The sequence below is a fragment of the Anolis carolinensis genome, chromosome 3 (assembly GCF_035594765.1).
Source record: "Anolis carolinensis isolate JA03-04 chromosome 3, rAnoCar3.1.pri, whole genome shotgun sequence".
NCBI classification, from domain to species: Eukaryota; Metazoa; Chordata; class Lepidosauria; order Squamata; family Dactyloidae; genus Anolis; species Anolis carolinensis.
This window is the reverse complement of record NC_085843.1, coordinates 35,928,183-35,940,424: the sequence shown is the minus strand read 5'-3', so window position 1 is coordinate 35,940,424 and position 12,242 is coordinate 35,928,183. Positions and strand designations below refer to the sequence as shown.

At 40.8% G+C, this 12,242-nt stretch overlaps 1 protein-coding gene across 1 annotated transcript in view; it reads right to left on the bottom strand.

Moving 5' to 3' along the window:
• Nucleotides 1–8,472, bottom strand: part of rfxap (regulatory factor X associated protein) — a 28,388-nt gene extending 19,916 nt beyond the window's left edge. The window contains exon 1 of the mRNA XM_062974347.1: nucleotides 8,427–8,472. Within this exon, the coding sequence (XP_062830417.1) occupies nucleotides 8,427–8,472 (46 nt within the window). The remainder of the gene's footprint in view (nucleotides 1–8,426) is intronic.
• Between the last annotated feature and the right edge of the window lie 3,770 nt (nucleotides 8,473–12,242).

Below are 12,242 nucleotides of genomic sequence, written 5' to 3'. Positions count from 1 at the left end.
TTTGAATGTTATACTTGGACACTGGGAGACTAGGGTTTAATTTTCTCCACTCAGTCATAGGAACCCAGTGGCTAATTTGGGAAAGTCACACTCTCAGCCTCAGGAAAAGGCAGGAGCAAGCTCACTCAATGAATTCTTCTAAGAAAACCTTTTCGGACATACAAGTCAGAGAAGACTTGAACACATACAGTATCAACAATTAAATAGACAATTGTGCATGTGCATATAAAATATCAATGTTATGCAATAGAAATGGTTACTTTGTTGCCTTATTTATAGATCACTGTGGTTTTACGCAATTTTTACGCAATTCCTGATTAAGAATTTGCCATAATGTGCCAAACACAGGTACGTAACCGGACAGTAGAAATCTGCTTACTTTATAGGATTACTGGGATAATCTAGCTGTAAGCAGCTTGAGTCGTATTTTAAAATACTAGATAGGTAGCCTCACTTTTAGTTTGCAATATAGGAAGATTTTTAAGGCAGAATCATATTATTCTTTGCTCTAATAGACAGTCAGTGGGAATCGTGGCTCCCAGACCACTTCTGAATCCCCAAAACACCCCCCAAAGAGTCTTTCCCACAATTTTAGCCAACATCCATTCCTTTTTTAAGCAACACCACTTATGCTGAAGGACATAATAATCTCTATTGTTTCAGGGGATTCCTACTGTGAAGAGAAACAGATCCCTCTTTAAAGCACCAAAAGATGATCAGGATTGATAACTTCTGGCCTCTCAATATGGCAGTAGATCCAAAAAAAATGCCCTCCAAGTACTCTACAATCTGTTGAAAGTGCTTTAATAGTGTGTTCCTGCATGGCAGGGTGTTGAACTGGATTGCCATTGTGTTCCCATCTAACTCTTATGTTCCCATTCTGAATCTTTCTGACTGAGCAGCTCTTGGGGTCTTTTATCTTGATTTATCTTGGTTTGCATAATTTGCTTTTAACTACAATTTATTGTTATGCTTCATTGGTTATTTTATTTTAATTGAGATGTTTTCTATGAATTTTTGTAAGCTGTTATTTGCCGGAGCCCCCAGATGGCGTAGTGGACTAAGTGGCTGGAAGGTTGGGTTGCTGACCTGAAAGTTGCCAGGTTCGAATCCCACCTGGGGAGAGTGTGGATGAGCTCCCTCTATCAGCTCCAGCTCCATGCGGGGACATGAGAGAAGCCTCCCACAAGGATGGTAAAACATCAAAACATCCGGGCGTCCCCTGGGCAACGTCATTGCAGACGGCCAATTCTCTCACTCCAGAAGCAACTTCGGTTGCTCCTGACACGAAAAAAAAAGCTGTTATTTTATGTTACTTGGTGCTGCTCATTTTTTGGGCAAATTCATGTTGTATTTTATATGTTCTATGTCTCACTTTTGTTGACTTATAAGCCACCCTGTGTCCCTTTAGGGGGATGGTGATGGGATATAAATAAAGATATTATCATCATCATCATCATCATCATCATCATCATCATCATCATCATCTTTCATATCACTTCCAGTGGTGATGAATACATTAAACTTGGTTCTAGTAAACCTTGGCCCTTTGGTGTACACAAACTAAGTTCTAATGATCTGAGCTCTGTCCTCTTCCTCCCAAAATCTAGCGCTTGAACTCCTTCTTGTTAGCTTATAAACCTGAATTAAAGAGAGACTGCGTTTATTCAATATAACCATTGTTATGGTGCACCCCTCTGTGCCATTTGACTTTGTTAAGCATTAGGACAATCAATATTTGCCCTTATTCACAGTACAGATTACTAAAACATCAGGTTATGTTATCTTTTAAAACATTAGGTTACCTACTATCCAATGCCAATTGCTCAGGATCTTCATTTAGATAGGTTTGGTGTATTCTAATTACATCTCAGGAAATGGAATAAATGATCAGCTGTGAAATTGACAGGGCTTGGGAATAATTAAATTTTGCCATAACAATGATACTCATATAAAAGGCACATTAATGTTGTAACTCAATGATGAATAACCCCTTCTTTCCGTGTAAATCTAAATTTCAGATTGTATAGTTATAGGGTGGATGGACTTGTTACATGCTGGAGCAAGAAGTACAGGTGGTACAAAATGCCACTTTGTTGTTCACCCTGAAGTCCCAAAAGCTTATGCTAGAAACATCTTTTTTTTTCAGTTTCAAATGTGCTATTGGGTTCTTTCATAACTGGAGGACACCATTTGAGAGCTAATTGTTGCTTATGGTTGTGTGCTTTCTTGTCATTATAAACTTATGGGGACCCTATCAGGATGTTTTTGTGGCAATATTTATACAAAGTAAGTTTGCCATTGCTTTGCCCTGAGGCTCAGAGAGTGTGACTTGCCTAAGATCATTCTGTGGGTTTCTGTTGACAATAATAATAATAATAATAATAATAATAATAATAATAATAATAATAATAATAATTTTATTCTTATATCCCGCCCCATCTCCCCGGAGGGACTCGGGGCGGCTTACATGGGGCCATGCCCAGACACGACAGCACAAATCAGATAAAACATTAAACCGAGCAGTAAAACTTCAACATGATTAAAAACAGTCATAAAAGTCAAAATACACAATAATATTAAAATCCCGATTTGGGTCAAAAGATCCAGGCCAAGGTGCAAAGCAATATCAAGTTATCAGGGAGGGATAATTATACAGCAGGTGTAATACTTAAAGTGCTGAATGAATCCTAAAAACAATCCAGAGGGTCTACTGCTTAATAGGTAAATAACATGATCCCACAAGGATCAGTCAACGAAGGCCTTCTGGAATAGCCAAGTTTTCAGGCTCTTCCTGAAAGAAAGTAGGGTAGGGGCCTGCCTAATCTCCCTGGGGAGCGAGTTCCACAGCCGGGGGGCCACGGCGGAGAAGGTCCTCTCCCTCGTCCCCACCAACCGCAACTGCGAAGTTGGTGGAAGCGAGAGGAAGGCCTTCCCCGACGAGCGAAGAGGTCGTGCGGGTTCATAGGGGGAAATGCGGTCTCGAAGGTAGGTGGGTCCCAAACCGTTTAGGGCTTTGTAGGTGATAACCTGCACCTTGAATTGGGCTCGGAAAATAAATGGCAGCCAGTGGAGCTCTTTAAACAGCGGCGTTGAGCGCGCCCTGTAATCTGCCCCAGTTAGAAACCTGGCTGCCGATCGTTGTACTAGTTGTACTTTCCGAGCCGTCTTCAAAGGCAGCCCCACGTAGAGTGCATTGCAGTAATCCAGTCTAGAGGTAACTAAGGCATGGACCACCATGGTCAGATCTGACTTCTCGAGGTATGGTCGCAGCTGGCGCACAAGTTTTAGTTGTGCAAAGGCCCTCCCAGCCACGGCCGACACCTGGGCCTCAAGTGTCAGCGCAGAGTCCAGGAGGACCCCCAAGCTGCGGACCTGCGCCTTCAGGGGGAGTGCGACCCCGTCAAGCACAGGTTGCCACCCAATACCCCGATCAGACGTACGACTGACCTGGAGGACCTCTGTCTTGTCAGGATTGAGCTTCAGCTTGTTCGTCCTCATCCAGGCCAATACAGCGGCCAGACACTGGTCCAGTATCCGAGGGGCTTCCTTGGAATTAGGTGGAAAGGAGTAGTAGAGTTGGGTGTCATCCGCGTAGAGATGGCACCGCACTCCAAAACTCCGGATGACCTCACCCAGCGGTTTCATGTAGATATTAAAAAGCATGGGGGACAAAATGGAACCTTGCGGGACCCCACAGGTCAATGGCCAGGGGTCCGAGCAGGTGTCCCCCAGCTTCACCAACTGGGAACGGCCCTCTAGGAAGGACTGGAGCCACTGCAATGCAGTGCCCCCAAGGCCCATCCCAGAGAGCCGTCCCAGAAGGATACCATGGTCGATGGTATCGAAAGCTGCTGAGATGTCCAAGAGAACCAGCAGGGTCACACTCCCCCTGTCCAGCTCTCTGCGGAGGTCATCCACCAAGGCAACCAAAGCCGTCTCGGTACTATAGCCAGGTCTGAAACCAGACTGCGATTGGTCCAGAAAATCCGTAATCCATCTTAATTGGTCCACCACCCCTGCGGAGGTTGGAAGAGACGGTTAGTCTTAAACTGATCAGATAGTGGTCGGACCATGACAATGGAAGAATAATTTGCTCTTCCACTCCAACCAAACCGTCGCCCGCAACAAAAACCAGGTCGAGTGTATGTCCAGCTTGATGAGTGGGACCCGATATTATTTGGGACAGACCCATGGTCGTCATGGCGGCCATGAATTCCTGAGCTGCACCTGTCAAGGTGGTCTCAGCATGAATGTTGAAGTCGCCCAGCACCAACAGGCGCTGGGAACCCAACACCATGCTAGAAACCACCTCTGCTAGCTCAGGCAGGGAGGCTGCTGTGTCGCGGGGTGGACGGTACACCAGCAGAATCCCCAAACTGTCCCGGGTACCCACCTTCAAGTGGAGACACTCAAACCCGACCGATTGCAAAGCGACGCATCTGACCAGGGCGATGGACTGCCTAAAGACCACCGCAACCCCACCTCCCCACCCTCCTGGCCTGGCCTGCTGATGCACCCCGAAACCCGGAGGACAAAGCTGGGTAAGACTAACCCCACTCTAAATGGGTTCCTGAGTCAACTCAAACACAAATGACCTCCTATATATACAATTGAAAATGAATCAGTTCAGTAAACAATATATCTGGCAAATTAGTATACTGTTTAAATTCACAGTAATATCAAACACCATCAAATGGATTGTCCAATATACATTGAAATGCAGTCGGCGTTAAATTCACAGTAATAACAAGCAGCCTCAAATGGATTGTCCAATATACATTGAAATGCAATCAGCGTTGTGTATTCTAATGACGAGAAGAGTAAGTCCGCCACGACCGGTTTCGGCCCTGCATCAGGCCTTCCTCTGGTGGTCTGAAAATAGTTACGTACACTAACATAAGTAACAAAATATATCCATAAAACATCATCCATTGCCTAATACTAACATGGTTCCAAACTTAACACTTGTTCTCTTTAGAGATACATGTCATTTACATTATGAAATGTATATCAAAGACACCAATAGTTACATACACAAAATATAAGTAACTACCTATCCATTGAATAACAACTATAAACAACATTGCAATATACTTACATAGTTCCAAATTTAACACTTGTTCTCCTTAGAGATACCTGTTTTTTACAGTGGAATCTAGGTCAAAGGAACAAGGAGTGGCCATAAGCATTAAAGAGTTACATACATCCAAAAAATTGTTTTTAAACAAATTGTATATTTCTAAAACAGTATATACTCACGGGATACTCTGCTGTGTGTTAGGTTCTAATTGCGAGTATGAAAAGCATCAAGGGGTTGCCTCAATTTAAAGGGGAAGATGTTAAAGAAACAGAAAGGTTTATATGAAGATATAGAAGAAATACCACCAGATGGTGCTATGAGTACCCTTATTGTATTGGGTGTATTCAATTAGGGATTTATAGTATGCTAAGGTTCTATATATAACAACTGTATGAATTTTGTTCATTTAAGCCCTGTGGATGTTCTGTCCGTAATCTGAAAATCCAATATGTTTCCCTTTGCAAAAGTTTATTATTGAAGTCCATATGTTTGGATTGTGATACTACTTCCAGTATGTGGTATTTGAATGATTCAGGACTATGCTGTAGATCATAGAAATGTTTGTACAGTATGGATTCTCTGACATGATTTCGTATTTTGCTCCTGTGCTCTATAATTCTGCTCTTAACTTCTCGACGAGTCTGCCCCACATATGATAAATTACAATCACAAATTATCATGTAAATAACCCCTTTGGTTGTACAGGTGGCAAAATGGGGAAATTTAAATTCGAATGATAGATGTTGGTGTGTCAAGATTTTGGTCTCTATCAATTGGCTGCATACTGAACAATGATGGCAGCGATAGTTGCCCACCAGATTAGATTTTACAGTCCGGGGCCTATTGGTTATGTTTGAATGTACCAATATATCCCCAATATTCCTTGTTCTTTTATATGCTACCAAAGGGGGTCTATCACATCCAGGGATGTCTCTTATTAAGTTCCAGTATTTTTTAACAGTTTTGATGGCTAGATTGGACAAACTTGTAAGTGTGAGTGGCCATATCAATCTGTCTACTCCTGGTCTAGTTTTGTCCTCTAGGAGTTTAGATCTAGGAATACTGGCAACCTTCGAGTAGGCTGATTGTATTATGGACTCTGGGTAACCTCGATTTCTGAACCTGCTTTTTGTCTCTTCCATTTCCTGATTGAAGTCCTGTAGGGTAGAGGAGTTGCGTTTAATCCTGAGCATCTGTGTAAAGGGTAAATTATTTTTTAATGCCCAATGATGGTAACTGTTGTAATGTAACAAAGAGTTTCTATCAGTGGTTTTACGGTGGTTACTCACTTTCAATCGATCATTTTTCTTTGTAACCACGACATCTAGAAAAATCAAGGATGTAGAACTGATGTTTCCTGTAAATTTAATTTTGAGGTGAATTGTATTGATCCAGGATAATAACGTTACTGCCTCCTGATGTGAATTAACAATGATAAAGATATCATCAATAAATCTACAATATTTGATAATGCCGTCTGCTACAGGGTTCTTTGTGTGATTCAAGATAGTTTCATTCTCCAAATTATCCATGAATAAATTGGCTATCGCTGGCTATCGCTGGCTACACCTTGTATTTGGAAATAGTATTTTTCATCAAATTTAAAGTAATTTTTTTCAAGAATAATATCAAGAAGATCCAACAAAAAAAAGGTGGGAGGGTGGTGATTAGGCCTCCTGTTCAAGGTTGATTCACATATATATCGTGCCTCCTCTAACGGAATATTGGTATACAGTGATATTACATCTACAGACATCAGGACTGCATCTGTTGGGATCACCAAGGATTCAATAATGTTAATAAAATGTTTTGTATCTCTAACATAGGAAGAAGTCTGTTTCACAAAAGGTTGTAAATAGTGGTCCACAAATTTAGCTAGTGGTTCTAAGACTGAGCCCGATCCGGATACAATAGGACGGCCAGGTACCGGTCTGATGTTTTTATGTATTTTGGATAGAGTATATAGTACAGGGATTCTGGGCCATGGTGTATGTAGAAATTTATATACATCCTCTGATATATATCCAAGTGCCAGCCCTTCCAATGTCACCGTTCTTATAATTGACTGGATATGGTGTGTAGGGTCCCGTTCTATATTGAGATAATGTTCTCTTACAGATAATTGTCTATGGATCTCATCCATATAATCAGTGCGATTCATTAATACTATGGCTCCACCTTTATCAGCTGGCTTCCAAACCAGATCTTGTTATTACTGTGAATTTAACGCCGACTGCATTTCAATGTATATTGGACAATCCATTTGATGGTGTTTCATATTACTGTGAATTTAAACAGTATACTAATTTGCCAGATATATTGTTTACTGAACTGATTCATTTTCAATTGTATATATAGGAGGTCATTTGTGTTTGAGTTGACTCAGGAACCCATTTAGAGTGTTCTTTCCAAAGCTTTGCTTTGTCATGGCTGAGTGGCAACAAGGATTAAGTTTTGATGATAAATTTAAGGAATCCTTAATCAAAGACAGATCATTATTTGAATCTGGGGAATCTACTTCTGGTAACCCCAACACGGCAACAGGCATAAGGGAGTATGAAAAACTGAAACGCAGAGAGATTAGATTAGATTTACATGCTTCAACATTGGCAGAATATATCAGAGCTAACAGAATTCCTAGGGGATTACGGATTTTTAAACCCCCAGGAATGTTTCATGATGATGAATCCTTTAATCAAAAATGGGTGGCAATTCTCAATAAGTGCTCGCAGGATTTGATGCTCTTACTTATTGCACGCTCCAATGATGAAATTGCCAATGTAAGAACCCAAACTCAGGTTATATTGGAGAGACTCAACTCTGAGGATCAGTTTAAAACTGATTTGGACACCCTCACATGTAAACTTAAAGAATTTTCCCAACAACTTAGATCTTTCAAACTTAAAAAGTTTGAGCGGGATGAAAATGATTACAACAATAACAGAGTTTACCAGTGGCTATACTCTAAACGCCAATATTCTAAAAAACAAGTAAGGTTTAGTGAATATACTTCTGAAGAAGACACAGAATCTATGTCAGACAGTTCAGGACGTAGCATGGCCTCTACTAGGAGTGATAACATTCGGGTACCCAGACGTACGGGGCGTACTAGGAATAGACCCAATTGTTTTTTTTTAAGAGGCTCCAAATGCCAAACGGAAGACCTAGTCGTGAATTTATCTAGAAGAGTTCTAACCCCTCAAGAGAGGGAGGTTGTCAACAAAGGTCTATCATTTGTCCCTAAACCTAAGTATAATCCATTTAGGATGCGAATAGAATTAGCTAGGTTATTTCGCACCATTAGATTAAGACATCATTTTGGAACCAAAATAAACCCTATTACCTCCACTTTCAAACCACGGAGTAATTTTTTTCCTACGACTGACCATATTGGCCTCAGAGTTTTTGAGAAGACAGTATCTGAAGAATTATGTTGTACAATTATAAAGCACAAAAGATCATACAGTATAAATTTTTCCAGTAAGGAATGGCACATCCTTCACAATTTAGCTAATGACAAAGATCTGGTTTGGAAGCCAGCTGATGTCGTGGTTACAAAGGAAAATGATCGATTGAAAGTGAGTAACCACCGTAAAACCACTGATAGAAACTCTTTGTTACATTACAACAGTTACCATCATTGGACATTAAAAAATAATTTACCCTTTACACAGATGCTCAGGATCAAACGCAACTCCTCTACTCTACAGGACTTCAATCAGGAAATGGAAGAGACAAAAAGCAGGTTCAGAAATCGAGGTTACCCAGAGTCCATAATACAATCAGCCTACTCGAAGGTTGCCAGTATTCCTAGATCTAAACTCCTAGAGGACAAAATTAGACCAGGAGTAGACAGATTGATATGGCCACTCACACTTACAAGTTTGTCCAATCTAGCCATCAAAACTGTTAAAAAATACTGGAACTTAATAAGAGACATCCCTGGATGTGATCGACCCCCTTTGGTAGCATATAAAAGAACAAGGAATATTGGGGATATATTGGTACATTCAAACATAACCAATAGGCCCCGGACTGTAAAATCTAATCTGGTGGGCAACTATCGCTGCCATCATTGTTCAGTATGCAGCCAATTGATAGAGACCAAAATCTTGACACACCAACATCTATCATTCGAATTTAAATTTCCCCATTTTGCCACCTGTACAACCAAAGGGGTTATTTACATGATAATTTGTGATTGTAATTTATCATATGTGGGGCAGACTCGTCGAGAAGTTAAGAGCAGAATTATAGAGCACAGGAGCAAAATACGAAATCATGTCAGAGAATCCATACTGTACAAACATTTCTATGATCTACAGCATAGTCCTGAATCATTCAAATACCACATACTGGAAGTAGTATCACAATCCAAACATATGGACTTCAATAATAAACTTTTGCAAAGGGAAACATATTGGATTTTCAGATTACGGACAGAACATCCACAGGGCTTAAATGAACAAAATTCATACAGTTGTTATATATAGAACCTTAGCATACTATAAATCCCTAATTGAATACACCCAATACAATAAGGGTACTCATAGCACCATCTGGTGGTATTTCTTCTATATCTTCATATAAACCTTTCTGTTTCTTTAACATCTTCCCCTTTAAATTGAGGCAACCCCTTGATGCTTTTCATACTCGCAATTAGAACCTAACACACAGCAGAGTATCCCGTGAGTATATACTGTTTTAGAAATATACAATTTGTTTAAAAACAATTTTTTGGATGTATGTAACTCTTTAATGCTTATGGCCACTCCTTGTTCCTTTGACCTAGATTCCACTGTAAAAAACAGGTATCTCTAAGGAGAACAAGTGTTAAATTTGGAACTATGTAAGTATATTGCAATGTTGTTTATAGTTGTTATTCAATGGATAGGTAGTTACTTATATTTTGTGTATGTAACTATTGGTGTCTTTGATATACATTTCATAATGTAAAGGACATGTATCTCTAAAGAGAACAAGTGTTAAGTTTGGAACCATGTTAGTATTAGGCAATGGATGATGTTTTATGGATATATTTTGTTACTTATGTTAGTGTACGTAACTATTTTCAGACCACCAGAGGAAGGCCTGATGCAGGGCCGAAACCGGTCGTGGCGGACTTACTCTTCTCCTCATTGGAATACACAACGCTGATTGCATTTCAATGTATATTGGGACAATCCATTTGAGGCTGCTTGTTATTACTGTGAATTTAACGCCGACTGCATTTCAATGTATATTGGACAATCCATTTGATGGTGTTTGATATTACTGTGAATTTAAACAGTATACTAATTTGCCAGATATATTGTTTACTGAACTGATTCATTTTCAATTGTATATATAGGAGGTCATTTGTGTAAGACTAACCCCACCCAGATCATCCAACCAGGTTTCGGTGCTGCAGGCCAGATCTGCATGTTCACCCATGATTAGATCCTGGATAATAGATGATTTACCTTTGACGGATCTGGCATTAAACAGCAGGACCTTCAGCCGGGAGGGGCTACCATGGAGGCTACCACACCTATCCTTCTCCAGGGTCGCAAAAACCCTGTTGCGCTTCTCTCTGGAAATTCGTTGACGGCAATTCCTCCTCCTCCCCCACACGACCTCGATGGAGCCACCCCTCGCCTGTTCCCCACCCCCCAAGGAGTCTGGCTCAATTGGAGCATCCTTAAGAGAATCTAGTCAGCTCCCTGGATCCAAAAGGTTACTAAACACACCATCTAACTTTACTTCAAAAGAAGGGGATAAATTGGGCCTACTGGAAAAACGTAGTGAGGTTGAAGAGGGTGAAAGTTGCCAGTCTGGTACGGAAAATGATTGGGCCAGAGTCTCTAATTGAGACTTTTCTAAAGGGGGGAGCCTATGCTGAGGACTACACATCCTATTGTCTCTGGGCCTAACAGATGGTTGAGTGTGTAAAGATAGGTTGGCCACCAAAGGGCGAATCACGGGGTCCACAAATACTCTTCTAATGGTAATGCCCCATGAGAGCAGCCGGAACCTAAGGGCCCATAATTCCTCTGTTATAGACTTATCCTCAAAAGTGAAGATAAGGCGTAAAGAGCGATCATATGATTGATAGCCCTTATGGAGCCAAGTGATCATCTTTATCTTGACTGTCGTCAGGCTCCTTGAAAGAATTTGACCCAAGGACCTCTGGATCACTCTTTCCGAGGTCCATCTACCCCTGTTCAATATAGAGTCTTCAATTTGAAAAGCCAGCTGTTTCGTCTGTACAAGATGTTCATAGTAATCCTCTACGTATGGAGGAGAGAAATCCCTCTCCAACGGAGAATTAGTTATCGGCTTCACCGCTGCCAAATCTAGATCTATACCTTCCCTCCTTTGAACAGTTTGAACAACAAACAAATAATCCCCTCCCTCAACCTCGTCATTTTCTAATCTTAGCTCCTTACTACCCTTTTGGAGCCCAAGTTCTACCTCTCCCACCAAATCTGAAGGACAACTGGCCTCCTTTAGATCATAACCAGTATTATTATTATCCTCCCCAGGAACATCCTGTAGTCTAGTGGTGTTTACCAGTAACAAAATTCCTTTGAGGAGATGATCTAATTTCTCATTCACTGTTACAAGCTGAGAGAGGACGAGGCTCTTGTCCACTCTTGTCCACTTGTTGACAAGTGGACACTTGAACCCTGATCTCCAGTCCAACACTCAAGCCACTAAGGTCAGTCTTTCACATTCATTCAGTCTTTCACATTCACATTCTGCATCCATGGATTCCACCAACCATGATTTTAAAAAATTAAATCCATAAATCTTGATTTTGCCATTAAAACAAATAAAGGATACCATTTTACTACATCGTTGTATTTATTGAGACATCAGTATCCATGGATTTTTGTATCCACAAAGGTCCTGGAACCATATCCCAGTGGATACCACACACCCATTGTACTCTGGCTCCTTGCAACTAATTACTTTTAATAACTTTTCATGCTTTAGAAACAGATGTCTCTATCAATCTTCAATGGGTGAAACACTTCCAATGCATTTAGGACTCCGTGTCTCAGTTGGGCCACCTGTCCTTTTGAAGATCAAAAATACACTGCCCAATTAGATGGGTGTGGGAAGAGATGAAGAAAGTGATTCATAGCAACTGTGGGGAAAGGGTTGAAGCGTACAT